At 39.9% G+C, this 25,211-nt stretch overlaps 2 protein-coding genes across 3 annotated transcripts in view; both read right to left on the bottom strand.

The window, feature by feature from the left end:
- Positions 1-394: 394 nt before the first annotated feature.
- Positions 395-14,198, bottom strand: guf1 (GTP binding elongation factor GUF1). The gene is made up of 18 exons (XM_026186899.2): positions 14,054-14,198; positions 13,331-13,536; positions 12,921-13,032; positions 12,003-12,151; positions 11,048-11,128; positions 10,894-10,971; positions 10,724-10,807; positions 10,581-10,645; positions 10,286-10,489; positions 8,272-8,411; positions 7,925-8,048; positions 5,728-5,860; positions 4,168-4,311; positions 3,665-3,798; positions 3,292-3,393; positions 845-964; positions 710-746; positions 395-624 (listed from the first exon to the last, which is right to left on the bottom strand). The coding sequence occupies exons 2-18, from the start codon at positions 13,514-13,516 to the stop codon at positions 490-492; spliced, it is 2,028 nt and encodes a 675-aa protein (XP_026042684.2). The 5' UTR covers positions 13,517-13,536; positions 14,054-14,198; the 3' UTR covers positions 395-489.
- A 3,717-nt stretch (positions 14,199-17,915) lies between these two features.
- Positions 17,916-25,211, bottom strand: part of gabra2b (gamma-aminobutyric acid type A receptor subunit alpha2b) — a 48,304-nt gene continuing 41,008 nt past the window's right edge. For both annotated transcript variants that reach the window (XM_026186887.2, XM_026186878.2), the window contains exons 8-10: positions 23,854-24,006; positions 23,117-23,319; positions 17,916-21,021 (exon numbers count right to left, since the gene is read on the bottom strand). In XM_026186887.2, the coding sequence (XP_026042672.1) occupies positions 20,713-21,021; positions 23,117-23,319; positions 23,854-24,006 (665 nt within the window). In that variant the 3' untranslated portion in view covers positions 17,916-20,712. The remainder of the gene's footprint in view (positions 21,022-23,116; positions 23,320-23,853; positions 24,007-25,211) is intronic.

The following is a 25,211-nucleotide window of genomic DNA, read 5'->3' as shown; positions in this document are numbered from 1 at the left end:
TGACATACTTGAATCGAGTTGTCATGGCGACCGTGCCCTGCTGAACTGCTTGGCCTCCTCATTGCGGCTCCCAGTTATATTTCTATATAATTCTATAATTTGATCAGGGCGCATACTGAACAATATAGCAGGTAGATGTTGTACAGAACTGTACTATGTGAGCTTCTCTTGTTTTACTTCCTGTTGAACCAGTGTGGGGGTTTTGCATTTCAAACATCTAGTCATTCTCCTGATTGGTTTCAGACTGCATTTATGTAAATGTTACAAGTATAACTATAAGTTATAACTATAATGGTCATGAACATGAAGGTGTAATGATGAAAGAATGGTTTGTAATGCTGGTGTTGTCTGAGAGAAAAGAGCCAATAACTTGTGACACATGTACAAATAAGGATTTTCACTCCAGTTTGCAGCACTTTATTCAAAGAAAACGTAACAGAGCCTTTCAATAACAAAAACCTGCTCCATGTTGTTTTATAGTCTCACAGTCTATTTTTCTTTCCTCTTCAGAACACTAATAAAAGCATCTTTGGGAACTTCCACATTGCCGATACGCCTCATCTTCTTTTTACCTTCTGCCTGTTTCTTCAGTAGCTTCATTTTCCGTGTAATGTCACCTCCATACTATCGAGACCAAAAAAAGTGATTTCAAAGCATCAGTGGTATATTTGGACTTTTCTAAGAAGAAAGAAAAACAAACTTTACTTACACATTTTGCAAGAACATTTTTTCTATACGCCTTTATTCTGGAAGAGACACGTGTGGTCATACCACATATTAAATACAGTACTTCACATCTGATTTCTACACATCATTTTAACAAAATCTTAGCTCTTGTACTTACGTTTCTCTTGCAATGACCTTACTTCCAATAGCTGCCTGTATGGCAATCTCAAACATCTGCCTTGGGATGGAGTCCTTTAGTCGCTCACACATGGCTTTCCCTGTACTGTACGCACGCTCCCTGTAATGAAAACACACTTATCAGAACAAATCATAAAACTGTTAAAGTACTGACGGGTGCCCATATATCAGCTTCACCCTGACAGGTAAAGCTGATGAAAAAGCAAATGAGAGTGGAGCAGAAAGTCCACTACCCTCACCACGTCACCTTAAAATACAGTATTGAATACTGACATGCCCGTGTGTCATTTACAATTAATCAATAAGCGTTCTGTTTGGGAGGTCAGCACAAAATCAAACCGTGGTTGAAGCCACAGGACTCACGGTACTTTGAAATTTAAACATTTGTCCTTAATCTAGAGTACTAGCTTAACAACAGACTGAAAAAAAGCAGCATTATTGGTGGTACTGTCTCCTAAACACTGAAGAATGCAAAGCCGGATTTTCACCAAAGTCAGTTTGACACTTGAAGTTTCACCAAACACTATCCACACCAATATATTTGGTGATTTAAAAATCCAGTATATGAAGCTGATATTTTTTTCTGTCACAAAACGAACTGATTTCCTGAACATTTGATATGTGTAGGTATTTATGAGTCCCTAATAAGATAATATGACAACGCAAGTTTGGTTGTTTTTATGGCTTTAGAAACATGTTGCCCACAGGGAAGTTGCAGAGTGCCCTCTGGTGTACAAACTACGCAACACCAACAGTCCTAACATGAATGAAGGGTGTTTCTCCCATCCCCTCTTCACTTTTTAACTTTGCTTTTATTGGTTGTTATAAATGCAGATACCAATTTATCAGCAAACAACTGATATCGTCTGGGCTCTAAGCTGTTTGAAGTAGGTCTAAGTGAAGTTTTCGGTTTCAGACACACCAGTGCTGGTGCAAGGAGAGACTTCTGAATGCTTTAGCTCACATTACAGAGACAGACATCAGCTGAGCGATTGAAAGGAAACAGTTAAAAGTCATAACATTTGTCTGATTTATTTTCTCACGCAATTATCTTATTTAGAATAAGTATGTTGTGCAAACTTGTGCACAACATACTCCATATAGCTTGTGTAGCTCTGTCCAAAGTTTTAAAATTATGCTTTATATTAGTATTATATAAAAATATAATGTCTTTGAAGGTTCTCAGTCATCCAGGTCATGGTAATCTAAGCAGCTTTAAAAGAAAGGCGACTGGAGTTTCTTGAAGACATTTCATCTATCAGCCAAAGTTTCAGGTGAACCCACTGTGACACCTTCCCACCCAAACCCTTTTGAGATCCCTTCCTAGACGCCTTAACGCCCACTCGCATAAGTCACATGATAGGGTGGGGCAAGGTCTCACAATGGGTTCACCCGTATAGTGATCCACATCAGTTTTCACACCCTGGCTCAGGTGATTAGGCAGATGATCAATGGATCAACGACCCTCTTAAGGACACTCCCAGTAGGGTTTAAAAATCTGGGACTCTCCACCAATTACCCTTAGAACTGAAGAAGGTTCTCGGATGAGAGGTGAAACGTCTTCAAGAAACTTCAAGAAGTTCAGAAGCTCCTTAGATAGTAATAGTTATTGATAATATATATTTACTTGTTTATTTGTAAGATATGTTAAGCCCGTGTAAAAATGAAAAAGCTTTCAGTTTTCTCGCGATTGGATAAAAGGAACTAGCTGTAATGGGTCAGCTAGCACCATCCTCTCAAATGAAGCATGAACTTCATCACCCATCTCTTTGGGAGAAACTGGATCATACATTTTCTATACATCTGTTTTCAAACTGTAAGGTATGTTAATGACTTCTCTACTTGAAAAGGCGTAGTGAACACGCCTCCAATAAAAGACATTCTGCTCTGTGATTGGTGCGTTGGCCTTAAGGAACAGACCGAAGCTTCGCTCGAGTCGGCTCAACTCCAAGGCTTACTGTATAAATCGTCTGAGAGTAGCCATCATTGGCGAAGCGTAGCGCCCTTCAATTACCTACGTCTGTGCTGGCTCCTGTACCAGCTTTGCTAGTGAGTACATTACACACAGATCTTGCTGAGCGTCATCACTTTTCTTCTGTAAAGTTACTCCTTTGTCCTTGTCCAGTGTGTAAAGTCATGTTAACAGCAGCTGCCAAAAGGCCTTTTTTTCTTAAATGTTAACCATAGTGCTGAATACATTTCATGCTTCACAGGCAAAGAGTAATTACTATAGCAATGAAGGACTATATACTGTAACCTTGCCAGTAACAATAACAATGAAGGTAAGAATATGACCAAAAAAATTCATAACAAGGTGCTCTTAAGTAACATCAGAGTCACATGTCCTGGCCAAACAAAGTAAATCATTCAGTGAAAATTAACACAAAAGTCTCAATTTTTTACCTCAGAGCATTATCTGAAATGTACCTGTGTACAACTGTGGTCAGCTCTTCTACTGGGCGTCCATTCAGCAGAATATCCATCTTTATCAAATCAGCAGCCTGGTAACCTGCATTCTCATAATCAAAGCTGCGCAACATAAAAATACATAAGGTGCACAGGAGAGGCTACACCATTAGAGTGCATGGAAAAAGATTTTACACCAAAATTAAAATGAACTAATAACTTAATGTGTGAAACCTATTTTTAAACTTGTAACATTGGATACTTTCCATAATCTACACTTTCCTAAAAATTATACCTTCTATAAATCTTAATACCTAAATACTGCAGATGAAACCTACAAAATCTATAAAAATCCTTTACACAGTGTATTTACATAACACTTTGATGGCTTTACCTGGCGTATCCAGATGAGAGTGATTTGAGGAGGTCATAGAAATCCACCACGATTTCATTTAAAGGGAAGAGATATTTCATCATGACACGCTGGTCATCTATGTACACCATGTTCTTCTGGACCGCCCTGCGATTCTATAAGAACACAAACCGTTAGTCTGACATGTTATTGATACACCAGCTATAACTTTATTGGTTATTTCTGAAACAGAGGAAGGCTGCATGGAGACAAAAACACCTGAAAATGTCAGTCTCATCGGAAAATACGTTCTTCATAAACACAGATGGAAATTCGTTCTCCAGGTTACAGTATTATTGGTCCTCTTTGTCATCAGACCAGTTTTTAAAGAGTTAAAAGAATTTGTTCTCCCACAATTTAGATAAGATGTTTACAAAGTAGAGCGATAATGTTAAAATAGAAAAGTAAAATAACTTGTACAGGTTAAACTGCAGACGGAGGTTTTCTTCTATATTCCATCTGCATTTTTCCCATTTCCTTCTTACCAAACACAGAGTCATAATCTTTCCAATGTAAACGTCTGGAGCGAGAATGGTCCCCAGGACCATGGGCTCCAAATACTCTGACACGACCGACCTGTCGGGGAACTGAGCAGGATTCACAATGGTTATCTCCTCACTGCCATGTTCCTGTAAGCAGAAGAAGGTTTGAACATTGTAAAACATATTTATTTCTATTTTCTGAGATTTTTTAATAATTTGTCACAAAATAATAGAAAATCATTACAATATTTACTGACAGTGGGATAAGAACGTTTCCCAGCATTACACGTTGTTTTGTCTTTGAACCAACGATCTGACACATTCTTAAAGTGAATGAGTGCACTGGGCAGCTAAACAACATCAAACGCCTTGAAAGACCACAGAAGACAACTCAAGCCAATGATCACAGAATTATTTTCTTCGTAAGAAACAACTTAACAGCATCTAACAAATTCAAGAACACTGAAGCAGATAGACATAACATTATCAGGTGACGCCTTCATGAATGGACATACAGAGGATTTACAACAAGGTTTAAACGTCTGGTTTCATTCAAAAACAAGAAGGCCAGATTAGACTTTGGCAGAAAACATCTACAAGAGCAAAACAAACAAAAATAAGTGTGGAGATATAAAACCAAGACTAAATTGTAGCACTTTGTATAGAAAAGGAAAGAATATCTCATGATCTGAAACAATCAGCAGAGGCATATATGACTGCCAGTGGATCCATGTCACTAGTGTTTACTGATGATGTGACCTGATATGAAGTATCAGGATGAATTGTGAAGTGTACATGGCTGTACTCTCTGCTCAGGTTCAGCTAAATGCTGCAAAAACCAATTGTCCAGCCCTTCACAGAGCAAATGAATAACAACATATAGCAAAGAAATGGGATATTCTTCAATGGCCAAGTCAGTCACCTGATTTAACCCAGTAGAGCTGCTCTTTAGTTAGTGAAGACTAAAATGAATGCAGAGAGACAAGCAAGCAGCAACTGAAGGTTGCTGCATTAAAGGTCTAACACAGGATCTCAAGGCGGGAAAGGATTTTCATCTGAGAAAAAAAATCATTATATTTAAAATTCTGTTAGTTTTTCCAGTTACTTTTGGGGCTCTGGAAATCAGAGACTATGCATGAATATGGCTGTGAATCCTAAAATGTTAATAAAATATCTTTGCTAAACCCCTTAAATAAAAAGCTGAAAGTCTAAACTTTAATCACACTGTGAATGTTTGATTTAAAATGATGCGGAGAGGCGATATTACAAAAAAAATAATAAAACGTTTAATGGTCCAACTATTTATAGAGCTGAGTGCACGATAAGTAACAGAGGGACTTCAGCATGCTTTGTGTTTTCCCATTAGCGTTAGAACATTCTGCACCATTTCCCATCAGGTAGCTCCTACACTATATCATTTTACAGGAAGCAAGCCAGTGACACCAGACAGCCTTCATCCATAATCAATTTCCAAGTCAGCTGAAACTTGCTTTTTGATGAAATCAGCGTGAGCCAAGCTCTGCAGCAAGGCTAGAAGATATACGAGCGTGGAATGGCTCTTACCTTGATGAGTTTGGCTGAGGAGAGCACAGCCTTGTAGGGCACGGTGGGCGCACTCACGATAACAGAAGCATTGTATTCCTGCTCCAGCCTCTGATTGAACACCTCCATGTGGAGGAGACCCAGGAAGCCAAGTCTGCAAGGGGACAGGAAGGTCCACAGGTGCACTCGAGCTTCATAATTGATATTCAGGCTTTTAATTAGAAAGAGGCCGTTTGGAAACAGTTCAACAGTAAGTAAGACTCATTGCTATCCCAGCACAGTGTTGTACATTTAGATTGTCTAAATCACGCCCATGAACAGAATCGAATGTACATCATCTGGACTGATAATGTGACCTGAGATAATAAACAGACTCGTACTTGGCTGAGTAATCTGGCAACACCCAGTATGTCCTAAGGAAAGTTATGTTTCCCCGATTAATCATTTGTTGTTAAAGTTTGTGAACAAAATCATGACAGAATATTAAACTGGATTCAGCTCATTAATTTTCTCATCAATAAACACACAAAAGTCCAAAGTGACAAAGCAGAAAACAGCTTTTGTAAACTTTTGCGATTTTTTTTTTCAGACTTCATTTAAAAACTTTGTCAACCAGAAAGCTGGGCATTAATGGGAAATGAGGATTTTACTGTTTGGGACGGTCATGCTAACTGCCACATTCTGCCACGGCAGATGGCCCCGCCCCTCCCTAAGCCTGGTTCTGCTGGAGGTTTCTTCCTGTTAAAAGGGAGTTTTTCCTTCCCATTGTCGCCAAGTGCTTGCTCATAGGGGGTCTTCTTGTGTTGGGAATTCTCTGCATTATTTTAGGGTCTTTACCTTACTTTTGACTTTGACTGTGATTTGATGTTATATAAATAAGATTGAATTAAACTGAACTGAACATGTTGTGTTGCTGAGCACACGTAATTCCAGATTCTTGTGCATTACAGATGATCATTTAATACACAAAAACACCAAAAAACACAACTAAATAACGCCAATCCAGAAAAAAAAAAGTAAGCTGTCAAGCTATTAGCATCACAGTCTGTTTCATTGATGTATCCTGTGTCCCTCTTTTTCTCCTCATGTAGGCAAGATAGAGACCACTGAGGGAAAACAGTGCACAGAATTCTAGAGACAACTTTTTGACTAAGTACACAAACACAGTCTGTGTTTGTCCTCCATATCTAACTATGGAGGAGTGTGGTATCTTTGAGTTGATAGTGCGTGGCAGACTGACAGACAGAACTATGTCAAGACTCAGATCAGAGGAAGATAAACAAAAATGAGATGAAGCTGCCCAAAGAGTGTGGCAGCCTCTGACCTTCTCAAAGAAAAATCTTGACACACCAACAGTCCTCGAATATCTGGCTTCCCGGCTAGTCTAAGTAATCTGAGACAAATCTTGGTTGTTGCTGATGGTCAGTTGCTACTAGCAGACATTCCAGTCTCTGGTTACCAAGGTAACCCTATAATGCATTTACCACCCTATCGTAAGTGAATCAGTAACAGTATCTTTCACTGTAACTGGCAGACACTTCAGTCGTTCGCCCTGAGAAAAGTTTAACTTTATCAAAGTCTTCTGGTTTAAAATTGATTACTCTGCCACACTCTCACACATCTCGGTGGCATGTGTTGAGGAGACCAGCCTCTGATTGTCACCTTGTGTGCTCAGGAGGATCTCAGGCTGGGGCAAAGGTTTACATTTCAAGAAGATGATGACCCAACACAGACTGCCAAGAAAACATGAAAAACAGTCCTGGTGTGGCCCAGCTAGAGTCCAGAGTCTGGACTTAAAGTTGATAGAGAACCTCTCAAGAGACCAAAGGCTGTGCACTGACCTAACTAACCAATCTCGTTAAGCTTAAATGACTCTGCCAAGAAAAATAGAAGATATTTCCAAAACTGTAGTGTGCCAAGCTTGTAGGGGTCATTCCAAAAAAGCCGTGACGCTGTCAGTGGTGCCTGCTGCCAAAGGTGCTTTCACCCTGTACCAAGTGCCTGAACACTAACATAAATGGGAAATTTGAATTTTTTCAATACTTTTACAGTAACCTCCTTAAAATATCATAAGTGGGAACTAAACATTTGTGTGTCCACACCTCAGTGTCTTAATTACCCAAACACTTTGTTTCCATTCACCCCTACATGACACCCAACAGCCCAATCCTTGGCTGGGTATCATTTTTAGTCTAATTCAAAAAACATTCATGCCAACCTCCATCCTGCCCCCAGGGCCAGACTGCTGTCTCTTTGCACTGCGACACTTGAGTCATTCAGGGTCAGTCTTTCAATGGCGCTGCGGAGGCCAGTGTATTCTGACTGGTCCATTGGATACATGCCTGAGGGACGGGAAAAATAGAGAGTGTACATCAGCAGGAAACAAGACTCCTGCATCACAGTGGAAACACAAAGGACTTTCATCTTTATCCAGTTCTTTCGAAGTACTCAGGACTAAGCTTCACATTATTACCATCTCACAGTGTTTATGTAGAAATGGTTACATTAGCTCAAGTTCTTAATCTTTTTTATTTTTCTCATTGAAACAGAAAGGACACTTCTTACCAGCAAAGACCATGGCTTTGGCAGGTTTGAATCCTGGGAGAGCTTCGACTGGCTGTTCCTGCAGGTAGAGTGTGTCACCGATCTGGGCCTCTTTCACATCCTTCATCCCTGCTATGATGTAACCCACCTGACCTGCAAATCTACAAAAAAACCAACCTCAGAAAGCAACACTAATTTATAACCTTCAGTCTTTATTTTGCAAAAACCTCTGCACACCTGTAAATGAAACTGATTTTTTAACCTGTGGTTATTTTGGAAATGTTGGTCTGTATATTCAACAGTTCAAGTAACTGATAAAATAAAATAACAGTAATTATTGTCAAAGGTAGACTCTGAGAAATCAGAGAAAGCATACAAAAAATAATGATAAGGTGTGATCAAAATGTTTGCCGACTCCCACCATAAAATAATAAATAATAATTTACCCAGTTTAACCTTTTAAATTTGGTTGATATCCCACATAAGGTCATCTCATTGTAAAGTGCTGTGAGCATAACCTGTAGATAAAAGATGGACACGGCCTATATGTCATAACAGTAAAGCCAACAAGTGAGTTTTGTGTAGTGTGGTGAATTTTGTGGTTTTAAAAAGAAGTCTACTTCCAAGCTCCAAGACTTTCAGTAAACACATTCATGATGGGTTTAGAGCAGCGGTCCCCAACCCCTGGGCCATGGACCGGTACTGGTCCGTGAGTCATTTGGTACCGGGCCACGAGAGTTGAGGCTCAGGTGTGAAATTTATGGTTTTCGGGATTTTTATCGTTAACTCTGTTTCCCTGGGTCTCTTCCCGTGTTGTAGTTGTGTGTCTTATTTTGAAAGAAATATTTGCGCGTTACCATAACTTTCAGTGTTGTTGGCGCATTTCAGGAGGACGATGCTAATAAAGTTACACAATTACACAGTGGATTCACATTTATTATTATGTTTACAAAATACCACAGGTTTTGTCTTAGTCGGGTCATTTTATTTTGTTGTATTTATCCGCGACACCTTAAAGGCCGGTCCATGAAAATATTCTCTGACATTAAACCGGTCTGTGGCGCAAAAAAGGTTGGGGCCCGCTGGTTTAAAGTATCAAATGTTACTGCCAAGTCATACTGAATACAACAAAATTGTCATTAATGTCCAGTAGGAGCATAAAGCAGAGTGTGCTTTACCATGCTGTTGACATGTCGTTGCCATACTGCTGTGCAGTGTCCCTCAGTTTCTGTCAGACCTGCCCATTGCTCAAAACATCAAGATGGCAACAGTGGAAATGCTCGGCTGTAGGTTTTACTAACCAATTAATGAGTAGGTCCATCTTTTATATACATTCTATGGCATAAACATTCCAGGGCTCCTGCTGTATTTTGATTGTTCTTTGGAGGTTCTGTTCTGACCATGTCCATATGCACATCTGCTGTTTCCCCACGGGCTGCAAACTCACAGAGAGGGTAAACATCAACGTCAGTGTCAAACTGACTCCATCTTCCTGCTGACAATTATCACTTTCAAAAGTGTGCACGTGAAAAATACTGAAGGCGGCACATCGAGTCAGGAATCAACCTAAAATGTTCTTTAAAGCTCACGCTCTCAAGTATAACGTCTTCACTTCCTTCCTCACCATCTTTCCTCACCTCCAGCACTAGATTGGGCTCCTTAGAGCTTCGTCGTTCTGAACCTGAGGATGACGGGTCACTGTTTTCTCACAGTGTAGGAGTTGATTCAGCACACGTCAACTGATCAAGTGAAAGCGGTCAGAACAGGATCAATCAGGAACTCTTAAAACAATCGTGAGCTACGTGATAAAAGACCACCTTTAAGGGGACAGCAGCCAAACTTAAATCAGGTAAGTTTTCATCCCTTGCAGTGGAAACTCTTTTTCATATAAATTTGCTGAAAGTAGTTTAGTTTTTATTTATGTAAAACGTTACGATCACTGACTGTAGCAGAGATCATGAGATGAATCCTAAAGTCAGTTTTAGTGGAAATGAAAAGAAATGGGAAAAATGAGTGGAGGATTAACAGAGCGTACAGCTTCTGCGTTGGGTGCTCATCTGGCCGGAGAAGGCCTAGCTCGTTGACCTCGTAGGCTTTTCCGAGATGTGCCGACACGATCTTGTCCCCTTTTTTGACCCGACCTCCAAACACGGCAATGTTGGCCACGACTCCTCTGTAGTGGTCAAAATTGGAGTCAAACACTAAGGCTTTAAATGGGTCTTCAGTGCTCGCTATGGGCCTGTGAAAAAGTAGTAACATTTTACGTTTGTGTTTTTGTTTTATATCAAATATTTTTCAGACAAGGAGTAAAACCAGCAGAGCCTTCTTACGGTGGAATCCTGTTTACAACAGCTTGGAGCACCTTGTCAACATTTGTTCCAAGTTTAGCTGAAATCTGAAGAACACACGGAGACATTTCTCAGAAAAGTGACTCAAAGCAGAGTGAAGAGCAGCTTTTGCAGCAAGTGCTCACCCTGATGCATTCTTCGCGTGGAATATCAAACACCTTTTCAATCTGTGACTCCACCCGCTCTGGATCAGCATTTTTCAAATCAATCTGAAGGAGACGCACCAGAATCAAACATGTGTTCGACTATAACGATAGCGTGTAACAAACCCAAACAGTGGAAGGTCAGATCGTACCTTATTGATGACGGGAATGATTGTCAGCTGAGCTTCAAATGCCAGGTAGAAGTTAGCAACAGTTTGTGCCTGAATGCCCTTCACACGACAGCAAAAAATTAAAATCGTCACACTTATGCAGCAAGCACATGACAAAGAAAGCATATTTTAGTACCTGATTGGCATCAACGATCAACAGGACACCCTGACAAGCAGAAATCGAGCGAGACACTTCGTAGCTGAAGTCGACGTGACCCTGAGGAGAAGATTCACATGCACAGCTTGAGCAAAAACAACTTTACGGGAAAATGGTATGTTAGCCCGGGGATCACAAACTCATCTTTGGGCCACATACAGCTCATTTTGATTTTAATAAGTGCAGTTTCAACAGTATGTCTGTAACTATGTGGAAGTGCTCTTAAAGAGTTCAACATATCCTCTGCAGAAAGAATATATTTCATACATGCAAACTTTTGAGCTAACAAAGATGGAGGAAGCCATGCTCTAAAATTACAGCAGCGCAAACTGTGTGATCACATTGTTATGCGAATTTGCATGTATTCAGTTGGTGATGCAGAAAATCTATAACTGTTTTTATTCTTGGTCCCAATGCTGCAGAGGCTCTTTTACACAGATAAATTTGCAACGAATGAGCTCAGACTTGAACATTGATCAGTCTGTAAGCTATTTATCACCAAGAATACCTTTTCAATCAATAAGATAAATTTCACTTTGACCTGATGGCAAATGTCACATCGACTGTCAGGAAGCGCTAAAGTAAATATATTATACTAAATATTCTTTTTTTCCTCCACTAAGTGAAGTGGTGATTGGTTAATGACTTTTCTCAGCTTTACTCTCATCGTACTTGCAGCAACAGTGTTTTATTTGAATGCTCATTATAGATCTGCTGCACCTGTTCCTCTGATAATGTCTCTGAGTGGAGAAGGGTGTAACTCTTTTGATTTTGTGGAAAAAGAGAGTGAAACGATGCATGCAACAGCTGATAACTGCCATTGTGACACCTGTCAGCTGTGAGGGGGGTTTTAGGTTCGTCGGGCTAGTTAACGCAACAAAGCCCGGTTCTATTGAATTTGCTACTTAGTATACCAACGTACACCTCTCCTTACCGGGGTGTCAATGAGGTTCAGGAGGTACCGCTGCCCCTCGTGGTTGTAAAACAAAGACGCTGTCTGGGCCTTTACGGTTATCCCCCTCTCTCGCTCCACCTGCAGCTTGTCCAGCACCTGTTTGTTCTTCTCTGTCTTCGCTATCGCACCTGTTTGTTAGTGACACCATCAGTGAAAATGACATGAATTAGTTTCAACATATGCAACACCAAAAAATGTGAACTGCTGACGGGTGTTCCCTGACGTGTGTGAGAGGTGCTATCGGGCCTCCAGCAGCAGGAGTAGGGTGACCAGGAGTCGTACTTTAGATTGCTCATACCACATCGCTCATATACTGACATAATGTCCCAGGGAAGAATATGAACTTAAGTCACAGAGTACATGTGAGTCTCAAATGAAGTGTGTGGCTGAAAAAGGGTAGCAGTGATGTATGGGCTCATCCCCAGTGAACTCCAGACTAGGCAGCAGCTGAAAACAGCTGCAACACGTTGACAGTTATAGAAAGCCATCAAGTCACGCTCCCCTCAATCCTTGATCTAGTTATGCTGAAATGAAACCAAAGTCAAATACAACTGATTTGTCCTCACACATTAAATTCCAAGTTTCTCCTGTTTTTGGATGCGTTTATTTCTCAAATTTCAGACCACCTCTTAGCATCAGAAACACGTGTCACACTGCATCACACAACCCTGCTCTTTGCCTCACATTTGTTTCTTTGTTACTTTTACCCTTAAGTAGAGGACACTGTGGAGTTTCACTCGTGGAGCACTCTCGACAGGAGCAATATTACAAGTTTGTGTCATTAACTTCTACCTCCTGGACGTTTAAAAAAATAAAAATAAATTATGATTAATTTGGATTTGCTAAAAAATGAAAAGGTGAAAAGCTGACAGTGTAGAGTGTGGAGAGTAAACATACCAGTCATTTCCAGCAGTCTGTCAGCCAAGGTGCTTTTCCCGTGATCAATATGGGCGATGATGCAGAAGTTCCTGATTCTGTCCACAGGGAATTTGGACAGGTCCACAGCATCCTTAAAAGCAAAACAGCAGAAGCGTGCACTGAACAGCTGTATTATAGTACTCCACCTAAAGCCATGCTGCACACTTGGTTCAGTAACTGCAGCTTATGGTTCTCTGGGGGCGACAAACAGAGAGCTACTGGCTAATGGAGGCAACAACTTTATGACTGTGCAGCTCCTTGGCTGTACTCTCAGAGTCCTTTCCGGACTGTAACACCAGGGTACCTGGTTATAATTATTAATATTATCGTTATCAATGTTTATTGTATCTAGTTCACGCTGACAGTACCAGGTCCCAGCAGTTTATTACCTTGTCGGACTGGGTGCTTAGCCTCCTGGAGCTGCTGCATAGCACAGGCAGTGCTTTCATCCAGCGGTGTCTAAACACTGTGTAGGTCACATTAGAGTCTTGATTCTTCCTTCTGCACATTTTAAACTGCAGCACACGTCTAAACAGGGGCGTCCCACAGCACCGTTTCACCATAGAAAACGACATGTTTCGGTTCCGCTTGTAGCCTCACGCCATGAAGAAGACAGGGAGGAGAAATAATGATGATGTAATGTTCACGCGATACAATTAAATATACTAATTATATATATAAACGAAACTTTAAAAGAAAGAGCACTGTAATCATAATAACCCCGGCGCATTTGCTTTCAGAGGGCTGACATTTTGGGTGACAGGTCAGCGGCAAGGACTTCTGGGAAATGTTGTTCGTTTATCAAGAGAGGCGCAACACAACAAGAGGAAGCCTTACAATAACTTCCGTTTTCGTTTAGTCCAGCACAGAAAGCAAAAACATCTCTTTAATTCAAATGTACACTCAGCAAAGGTTAGCGCACCTCCCTTCTAATCTGCCGAGATGACACTAATGTCGATAAAGCTAGCTCGACTGCTGCTGTTCATGTGAAAGGATGTAAAAAAAAAAGTAAAAAAAAGGCTAATACGACCCCAGGTCAGGCTAGTGCTTTTCTAAATATTATACAGCAATGTCCATAGTGATTATTGCCGCAATAATATTTTTACACTCACGTTTGAAACCATCGAAAGCGTCCAGGGGTCAACTGTCACCGCATAAAAATACCTTTGGAAATAACTGACAGGTGGAAGTCCCGCCCACTCAGGCTGTCAGATGAAGGATAAAAATGGATATCAGTTGCTATGACAACGAAACTGCCTCTCGCACAAGAATAGATTATGCCTCTCTTCTTTGTGCCAGCACAGATAATAAGCCTCTGCTAGTCCCCGCTTCTGCCTGTCATGCAATCATCTTTCCCCTTTTCAAAACGTGAGACTTTTAAACTGGGCGACGCGTTTGATTGAAAGCTGTTTTGCTTTCGATAATAAATGGCAGGCTTTTAAATGTAACGTGTTGCATTCATCCGTTTCAAAGACATCGCCTCATTCATCAAAGGCGCTTCTGCCTCGTTTCTCCCGCATAATAAAAAATGATGCCGGTCATAAATCTCTCAGAAACAGGACTGTCTGTTGGTATGCAAGACATCGTGCACGTGTAATTCTTTGCAGTGTTAAAACTTTAATATATTTTAATATAGTATAAAACTAGTGTAAAACCAGGGGTGCAGTCATGGGGGAGAAACATGGGGGTCAAAGGCACCACTCCTCTGGTCACCCAACACAAACAATGTTAATGGCAATTATACACTTGTTGCATCAAATAACCTATTTTATCCCACTTTTAGAACTTTTTTTGCAGAAGCATTTGAGCAGTGCTTAACTGCAGAAATACAACTGCAGCTACTATGTTTGCTCAGTTAAACAACAGAATTGGAACATGCTAAGAGATTAAAAAGAAACTTGACATGTTTATGACCTGTAATAATGTTTTTCGTGTGTTCTTAAGGTTACATTTGAAAAAGTAGAAAACCTCTCTGGGTACTGAACCCTTAGGATTCATCAGACAAGGATTTAGGAGCCTAATTTTATAAATAAAACTGAACTTAATTGAATTATGTTATCTGGCTGGATTTTTTTCACCAGAAAAATCCCAGTGAGCTTCCTGTATTCCAAGAAGACAAAAAGGAGGACCTTCATATGCACTGATTACTTTCCACTCATATGAATCTTTCAGCCTTGTTACACCATTTTTAGTTTTTTTGTGTAAAATGGATGTCGTGAAATAAAACGTCCGTCAGCACTGATTTCTGTCAGACCACCGCTCACCCACAGTGTGGATGGAAAAATGAAACTTCAGCGAGCTTTGCATTAACAGCTCAGCGCCACAGGGCTTTTTGTGGGTTTTGCCAACACGCTCATAATGATAGTTCCTGTCAGCCGAGGAGCACTGGTTGACAACAAATCCTCTTCTACTGAGGAAGGGCCGAGTTGCATCAATTGTGGTCCCAGGAGCCTACAGAGCTGTTGTGAACTGAGCTACAGTTGAGAGCTGTTCTCAAAATACTAATATAACACATTTCAGATTCATTTCAAATACCATCGAACTTGAATGGATTCAAGAAACTGTGCTTTAAAGGATACACCTAAATGATATCTTACAACCCCTGTTATTTGTTTATATAGCAATTCCCAATGCTGACATGTTAACTAGCTTCACTGAAAAGATATAGAAAGACAGAATCCGACTTTCTACTAGGTCTGAAATATGAAATAAACACTTTGTAAAATACATTGTTTCCCTATGAAAGCATGAAAAACGGTGACCTCGGAGATGGAGTCAATGTGGCAAGAAAACTGGTTCTTTGAATGAGAACCTGAGGCTGAGTCAGTCCCATTAGACTAGATGTTAGGAAGCCCTGTAACAGCAGAAATAAACATGTTTATAACCTGCTACAGAAAACCTGGTGAGTTTTAGTCTCTGGTCTATAATTTAATTTCCTGCTTCCCTTCACTTGTTTAAATTATATTAAGCATTGAAGTGGATTATAATGCGCAGGAATGCTCTGGCTGCCAGGTGGGTTACAGGCAGCTGTCTCTTAGGTGTAACCTCAGCAAATTCACTCTGAACTGATTCAGTGAACTGGATCTTTGAACCATATTTGTGGTGTCTGCCATTTAGAGCACTTTAATGCAATTATCTGACATAATTTGTTTGATTGTTGTACGGCTCATTGTACATAGAACATCAAGAGGTCTGTCTTCCAGTTTTGATGAGGGAAATTCTAGTGGGTTGAGTTTTTTTGGGTGATATACCACCAATAGCAGGTTTTTGTGTCTGTGTGATCCACCCATACATTCTTTGGATGCACCATGCTAACCAAGCCAGTTAATGTTAGCTAATAACTCCACCCTCATCTCCCAATCCAGTCTTTAAGTCTGACGTCATTAGCTGTTTCTGGGTCCAAACTCTGCTTCAGGTCCCAAAGTCAAACGAACACTGGCGCAACACACAGTTACAAACTGTCTAAATTCTTTCATCTTTAATAAAATGATGAGTGTGGCTGCTCTGCCTGGCGTAACAGTTAAATTTAAAATCTGGGAATCCATGAAAACAGAGTTTATTAAATTTAACAGAGTTAGAAGTTAGCAGGAAGTTAGCTCGCTAGTTTCCAACTAAACATAATATAGCATGTTCTGACTGAGAGATTTCTGAAAAGATTAAAATGTACAGCTCTGCTATCACTTCAGACATAAATGAAGACAGAAAACTAAACAGTAGTCACGTTTGAAGTTTTACTTTAGTTGGGCTAGCTGGTATATAATGATGTGCTACTTTGTGGCTAGCTATGCGGCTATGGTTAACATAATATAAACATTGAAGCTGGAGGATGAACGCTAACTTAAGGGTTCCCAGTGGTTAGGGACAACCATGCTGTAAACGGACCAAACTTCAGTCAGGAGAACACCTGAGATAATCCATCCACAATACGAGGTTAGTCATTAATATACTGCTGCATGGGCTGGGCTGTAGTTACATTGTAAGGTTTTAAAAACTGAGCTTTAAAATGAACAGCAGCAATAAAAACCAACAGAGGCTGACAGTGATCACTGACTGTTTTTAGGGGCTTGTTGAGATTAAATAGAACAAGATACAAAACATTAAAACATGTTAAAAACACAACAGCCATATTAAACGCAGAGTAGTTTGGACCCGGAAGCAGGGCTCTTACGTCATCACTTAAAGACTGGATAAACATCATTACTGATCCCGAAAGATCACAACTTTAATGGCCACAATGTAAAAATAGTCTTTAAAAAGTAGCGCTTTCTATGCAGAATTTTGGCCCATTCTTTTTCTCAATGCTGCTTTAGTTCATTGAGTTTCTCTAAAGGTCCCATCACTGGGTTTCACTCAGATGATGTTGCTTGGGATCATTTGCATGTTGTATGACCTTATTTGGGCAAAGCCCCTGCTGTGAGCCAGATGGCCTCATAGTCAACTCAATATACATCAACATTTTTGCTAATTGTGGTGCTGTGCATTACAGCCAAGCATCTCCACTTTTGTTTTTCCAAAGAAGATTGTTCATTGTGCATTCAATTAGCAGCACCTGGCTGCTACTTACCATCTTAAATCCTATAGAAGGAGTATACTTAGCTTTTTGCAGTACTGAATAGAGTCCTGTGAAAACTTTAACATGACTGTGCAGGCTCAGGAATTAACTATATATGGTGGTTCGAAACTTGTGAAGGCGTTTTACAATCCACTGTTAATTTTAGCTCTTTAAATAGCAAGTTTAAAACACACCAACACAGTGATTAAAAGTACCCAGAACTTATATAACAACACAAAAATAAATTGAACATTTGTACATCAGTAGACTTAAAGGTTGGAACTTAAAGGACTAACAAAAGTAGCCATCTTCAGTGTCTTTCTTCACTAAGCTCTTTACAGTTAAAAAGAAAAATAAGCAGCTACGCAGTTCATTCTCTTCATTTATGTTCTTGTCTCCAAAGTCAGGACAAAAACCAGATATAAAGAACTGAAATAATGTTTTATTAAAAAGTGCACTGAATCAAGCATCCGCCTGGTGAACAATCCCTTTATCTGGAATGTTTAAGACTCTGTCAGGATGTTGGAGAAATATGAATTATAGCCAAGGACATAATGAAAATAAATTATAAAAATCATAGATTTTGTCTCCATGCAAAGTTTGTTTCAACAAACAAATCAAGAGAAATTAAGTTAAAATACCCATGTGAAGAAAAAGTATATCACGTCATGAAAAAACTTACACAGAGTATCATGTATGACTGCTGATATGGGGCTGAACATGACTTTTCTCACACAATATACAGTAATCATGAGCAAAACAGGTTTAACAATACATTTTTCTCATTCTTGGAGTCCAGCATCCTCTTACTGTTTACAGATCAAAGGACATTTTTGCAGGATTTTAACCACCACCAAGATACTTCCCTAACTTTAAAGACTGAGTTACATGAACATTTGTATTATACAAGAGCAATAAACCCATGAAATTATTTAGATTTTACCCCTGATTATAAATAGATGTACTAAACTAAAAGTAAAGTAATAAAGGCGTGAATAAATACTCTGGTATTAGCTGGTTGGTGTTTCTGTGAAACAGTCTCCTGCCTATAACTGACATCTCATATATATATATTTAATGGAAGGACTCAGAAGAGACTAAAATAGAACAAAAAGGTGAGTAAACATCCAACTTACATTTTAAAAAATGAATGTTCATGTTGTTTAGTTTCTGCTGGTGTGTAAATACGCAAAGTGTTTGCTAGCATTATAGATTTATACTTCTGTGTTGAATCTCTGCAGAGCCTACAACTAAAGCATGATTTAGACTTCCGCGGGAAATCGACGTCCTAACTTCCGTAGTAACCGGAAACTCCTTTTATCCCTATTCCATATACCTTCCATGCCAGTCAAGTCATTGCGTCATGCAGCAACTTGATGTGTAGTTACGTACATGGGTTGCCGTGTAGGGTTAAAACGGGGTTCCAAATATGGCGTAACTTACAATGTTACGGAGCCTCACAAGGGACATTGGGGGGGGGGGGCAGGTGCAAATGAAGATGTACTTTTGCGACATCCCACAAAAGCTTTGCGAAATCCAGAAGAAGTTTTTGATTTACATCCATGTACTTCCAGACCAGTATGGAGTTCTTGAAAAGAACCATAGCGACGGAAGACACACGCCCACGGGAGAGATTTATAGAGTTTTATTTTGAGTTTGGGCTAAACTGTGATGTCATTAAATCAGAGCTTTATTTAAGAGAGAGACATCTGAAGAGAGTCCTTACTGTAAGGGAAAACACTCGTGGCAAGGCGTGCCCTGACCTGGTGGCCTGGGTTACATTCATTAGCAACCACCTGCAGTGTTCTGGACAGCTTCACGGGTACTAATGGAAGTACGATAAATGCAGGGAAAAGTGTTTCTCAGGATCTTGCAAAACTTTTGTGGAAACTCTGGATTTCTCCAATGTTCCTTGCGGATCTGACGCAGAAGTACAATTCACATGTTTGTCATTGCCAGCATTTGCACTTGTGGCAAGGTGCCTGCGTTACTCTGCAGTTTTGCTGCCAGAACACTAGTTGGACGTTCTTGAGCCGATTAGAGTCGAAAAGAAGGCCAAGAATAGTTGTAGCAGGCTGCATTAACACAAGGAGCAGGCTGCAGGCTTAATGCAGGCTGCATTAACGTAATAGCAGTTCTAGGTAGGTCCACATCAGGCGCAAGTTCATAAAGAGTTTGCTGTTACAACATAACAACAGCGTATATTTAACACAGAAGCATAAATACCACTTAAAGCAACACTTCTGTCCGCTCTGTTTTATTTTTGTGGGGTCATCTGCGCACCCTGATGGCCAGAGAAAATAATTTTTATGGGTAATCTTGAATTCTTCTGTTCCCCTTTGGAGATCTAAAACTAATCCGTTTATCTGCTGTTGTTGTACATAAATTATTTTTTCTGGGGTATAGCTAGTTCTGAAGTTTTCCCATTTTTTGCACAAATATTACACATGCACAACCTTTGGGAAATATGTCTTTTTTTTATAGTGTATCGTTTGTTTCTTTGGCGATATTGTCCTGTAATCCCAAATGGTACATCGAGCTGGCAGAACCACACATTCTCATTTCATATCTTTTTCTTTTCACAGCCTTTCAGGATCTGGGAGTGTTTCGATAATTTTGGAGATTTTTTCTTTCTTTCTTTTTTTATTGAAGCCCCATACCTGTAGTCAAAGATAATAAAACAAGCTTTAAACTGTAACAGTACTATACAAGTGTGTTTTTGCACTGGCTTGGAAATAAAGAAAAAGAGTTGAAAGACTCTTATATGAAGAAAGAAATCAAACGATAGTCAGTCCCTTTCACTCGAGACAAAAATATATACTGTTATATCAAGAAAGTGGGCATTACAGCAGAATTCAACACACTGAGAAGTGATCCGAAATCAAAGGTGATTCTTAGTGATTATGTGTTTACTCTTCATTGGATCTGTATGTACAGCAGCCACGTACTGAAACTGGAAACATACTTTGAAAGAAATATGCACTCTAATTAGAGTCATCGTACAATATATGTCACCATGAAACCATAAATATAAATATACATACACATTTACAAAAAGCCGGGCTCTTAAAAGTGCTGCAGACAGTGTAGAAAACAGGCGAAGATAGAGGGTCACACTGCAGTCCAGGGCTTCACTCTGCAAAGGTTTGTGTACATAGTTGCTGGAGGTATTTGATTCATTACTTAGACCCCAGACAAGAAGCTATCAAAACTGGTCTCTTAAACAGAGGGGACCATATTTGGTATAACGGGTTCTTTGTTTAAGTAGGTTGCCCAATAGACGAGGTTGAAGATGCCAAAGAGAACAGGAAACAAAATCCGTGACAACCTGTCAATTTTGCTGACACTGTTGAAGGTCTTCTTGCTTTCTTGGGCCTTGCCATCCGCTTTGGGCTTGTTTGGGTCCGTCGCTCCGCCTTTGGCGATGGTGGGAAGAGTACTGGAATCCTTGGTCACGTTAGGCGCGTAGTTGGCTACTGCTACAGCGTAGGCGTTATTCTTCTTGACGATGGAGGCTCTCTCTTTCTTCTGTTGAGAGACCAAAAGGATTACCTGGAAAGGCAGCTTTACTTGTCACCATCTGCCCCTGAATTTCAAAATGCATTTACATGAAGAGAGCGGAAAGACCCCGGTAATGGATCGAGCACATTTTGCAAAGTCAGAATGAAGACCACTTTTATTTTATCCAGGGATGTGCAGTTTGTGGCAGACTTATCCATGAACAGGAGGTCTAAATACTGTCTTCCATCACCCATCTTATATCCCACCTCGTGGTGAAAATTAAAACTTTATGAGGAGACAGGAAAATTACATTACAGTTGCAATTTCAAATGAATGATGAAAGATTTCTTTCACTTTTCTTCAAACCTAGCCCTCTGATAATCTGCATTCTCCCTTTCAGGTTAAAGGAAATGATGGTTCATTGCTTCATTGAGCAGCTCCAGAAAAAATTCCTTTTGTTGTCTTTTTATGCTACCCGTCATGCTATATAAGATGAGCCTGCACTTATATGAGCCAGCAACTTTAATTACCACTCCTGTGGTAATTAATTGTTTAACTAAGACAATCAAGTGCTTTTTATCTTTCTCGCTGTTTGCATGAAGGTATCATTTCTGTTGAGATTTTGTGCTTTCTCACTGACCAGAACACGTCCTCTCTGTTTTTGTTTTCTCATTACGTTGAACTGATTTTATGCAAGATTTGCTTTCATTTCCTAAAAAAAAATAAATGTCTGGATGTTTATCCAGGCATTTATTTTTAAATTTATGTTTATACCTAAATTTTATTTCTTGATTTTCCTTCTACCCCTGATATAATGTAATGTCGTACAACATGTTTGTACTCTTAGACAGATCAAGACTTTTCTGTGGTAGTTTGAGGGTTAAGCGCTCTGCTGAAGGGCAAGTCACTATGTAGTTAAATGAGACGAGTGGATTAATGGTACTTTATGTCACTGTCACCCTAGGCAGGGGTCGGCACCTCACTGTGGCTGCTGCAAAAAATAAATGAACTTTATGAAAAAAAACCCTAATATTACATCTGGCATCTGTCTGTCCGTCCACGTGTGTGTGGCTCTTTTTCTCCTGTTTGGTAGGAGGGGCTAAAATGGCTCTTTAGATGTTGAAGATTGCCGACCCCTGCCCTAGGGAAAACAATGGTTGGAGTCAGCGGCACAAGCAAAATTACTGTGGCCATGTGCTATGATTTTGTGATCCTCTTAGCTTTGAAATAGCTATTTCAAAGATGGGGACCAGGCCCGCAACCACTCACACTCAGTTCCCATCTTAAAAGACACTTTGGCACATCAAGACAGCAATAAGATGGAGTCAGTCTGCTATTAGTTTGCGACTTTCGGGGTTCAAGTTGACAGTTACATGCAATCTGTGATAAAAAATTAACATTAACTACTTACATTCATTAGTTACTTGGACTCTTGGACTCTAAAAGCAAGTAGCTGATGTGAATTTCAGTTTAATGTGAATTTCTATATATGTAGATGGTAACAGATACAAAGAAAGGCATTGCAGATGAGTTTTGCTAATTGGTGCAGACCAACTCAGATTGATTGCAACATTTTGTCAATCTGTCTGCAATTATAAATTAGACAGCAATTACTTACAAACCTGCACCTGTTGATATAGGGATTGTAATTTGAATGTATGGTTTTGCTCGACTAAATGCTATAAAGGGTAAAAAAAGGATTTTGTGGAATGACTGGGGGCTTCATGTTGGACCAAAGTGTACGTGAAAGGGCTCTCTGTGATTAAAGCGTGTCAAAAGAATTACACATTATCTGACCATTGATGGGATTCACCTTTCCTAGGCTGAGTTTGGCACCTATTAGCACCAGGGGGGATGAACACCTGATTGCACTTATGTTCTTTATCGATATGCTGAGCCTCAGAGTGAGTGATTTTATTATTAGTTCTCAGTAGCTGCAGCATTCTGGCTCCACTCTTGGAAGGTTAAAGAGGCCATTACTGCTGTTTCCCTTTGCTTCCAACAAATGCCTTCAAAGCTCTCTGAGCTCTCTGAGCACTGCCTCCTTCAGCATACAGTACAATGCTAATGAATTCTCTTTGAAGGCGGAGCCTGTCAGAGGATGCGCTTTCTTCTTCATTACCTTGTCAGTCACCACGCTTTTTCCATCCCAAGCCCAGCCACGCTTTGTGAAGTAATTGACAGTAGCAAATTCAATCAAAGCGGAGAAGACGAAGGCGTAGCACACGGCGATGAACCAGTCCATGGCAGTGGCGTAGGCGACCTTAGGCAGGGAGTTCCTTGCGCTGATACTCAAAGTTGTCATTGTGAGAACAGTAGTTACACCTGGAAACACACACAAGCAGATAGCCAATAATATGAGCTCTGGCAATGTTTATTAAGGTTTTTTCTACTGTAATACACATTCTGCTACACAATACTTTAATGAAGCAGGGGAACAAAGTGAGGCATATGAAAAGAAAATCATTTTATTTTTTCTTATTTCGTATAACTTTTAATATTTCTTCTGGAGCTCAGGAGATTTGGTGTTTTTATTTCTTTCTGTGAGCTAACCAGTGATGAGTCACTAATATTACTTTCACTTGGCTTACAGTCAGGTCAAGCAGTAGCGTAGCCAACTGGATTTAAAAGCAGTGGGGCCTGTAAGAACTGCCCCCACCCCCTTCTCATTATTCCATTTTCTTTTGCACAGAATTTCCCATTAACTTCCAACAATTCCCTATATTCAGTGTTAATTTTTGACAAAACTAGGGGAAGGTCTTACTGCCATTGCAGCACATGCATAAAACCCAGCATCTACAACAGTCAGCTCAAATTACACTGGTGCTAACAATCATCATGTATGTCATATATGCTTACCAAACACAGTCCTAGCTGGCACTGATTCTCTATTCAGCCAGAAAGACACTTGGGAAAGGATGACTGTCATGATGCATGGGAGGTAAGTCTGGATAACAAAGTAGCCAATCTTCCTCTTCAGATGAAATTCAGCCGTCATCACTGTATATTCACCTGGAGACGAGAATCAGGTTTAATTACATGATGCAAAGAATTCAGCTTCTTGATTCACTCTGATTTCTTGTCATCAAACATATACTCTTACTGGCCACTTTCTAAGTACATCGTTTCAACTCCTCATTCAACTTGGTGCATTTAGGTATTTAGTCAAGATGACTTGCTGATCATCAGAATGGGGAAGAAAGGTAAGTTAAGTGACTTTCATCTATTACTTTGGTAACTGGGTTATTATTCATAATGAAAACACTTTTCTTTCATCTATATATCTATCAGTGTAAAAATAGTAAAACTGGAGTGAGGGCCATGATGAATGAGTGTGTCAAGTGTTTTAACCCACACAAGTAGAAACAATATCTTCTTACTCCAATTTAGCTATGCAAGTGCAAACCCACGCCTTCCTGTGCCTGTATATTTATGCAATTCACATTGTTAAAATATTATATTTATATCTCAAGCTTTAAGACAACAAAGCAGTATTAAACATAGATTAACTGTCAGCAGTGCACAGTGGATATACAGTAATAATCCATCAACACATGCAAAAGTAGGCAGTAAGAGTTACCGGCCACCAAACAAAGCCTAATAGCTGACAAGGCGGTGAAACCGTGCCAGTGCTGCAGTATCAGGCAGTCTTTTCAAACAGAAGATATCTCAAAGAGAAGCCAAGATTAGACATGGAAAGAAAAAGATGTGTTACCAATGGCAACAGAACAGAGAAACATAGCTCATTTGCTATGATTTTGAAATGAAGGCCTTGATATACGCTGCCACTTGGCAAGAGGAAAGTCTTTTTCAGCAGTGGGAAGGAGGGGGTAGAAGGGATATCAATTCCACAGAATAATCCCCAAAGATTTTTTTTTGAAATATTCCCTCTCTTTCTTTAATAGCACTGTAGATGTGCTGCTTGTATTTCTAGCAGTTACGTGAAGACTTATTCTGTCTTTGACACAGGCATACGTGCTAGCACAGGAATTTGGAGGAATCGAGTGCACTGTCAGTACTCTCTATGGAGCACTGTATCTTCTGTAATTTAATTTGCATGCCGGTCCGGTGCTTGTGTTGTGGAATGGGGGAAGGGGATGTACAAGCAAAGATATGGATGCTGATAAGTCTTCTCTGGAAAAGCTTGGGATCACTTCACTTAGAGGGAAGACAATTATAGCATGAAGATAGTAATCCTGTCATGTTCAATTCAATTC

Source organism: Astatotilapia calliptera, chromosome 2, assembly GCF_964374335.1.
Source record: "Astatotilapia calliptera chromosome 2, fAstCal68.1, whole genome shotgun sequence".
Taxonomy (NCBI): domain Eukaryota; kingdom Metazoa; phylum Chordata; class Actinopteri; order Cichliformes; family Cichlidae; genus Astatotilapia; species Astatotilapia calliptera.
Note: the sequence above shows the minus strand (reverse complement) of the source record. Positions and strands in the feature narration are given on the sequence as shown.

Bases quoted from the DNA above. Each gene is read 5' to 3' on its own strand.
- guf1 (XM_026186899.2), bottom strand. From the start codon at position 13,516: ATGTCGTTTTCTATGGTGAAACGGTGCTGTGGGACGCCCCTGTTTAGA. The intron at 10,490-10,580 runs GTAAGAAGGCTC...ACTTTTTCACAG, and splicing joins GTTGTAAACAGGATTCCACC to GCCCATAGCGAGCACTGAAG. The intron at 625-709 runs GTAAGTAAAGTT...TGGTCTCGATAG, and splicing joins AAAATGTTCTTGCAAAATGT to TATGGAGGTGACATTACACG.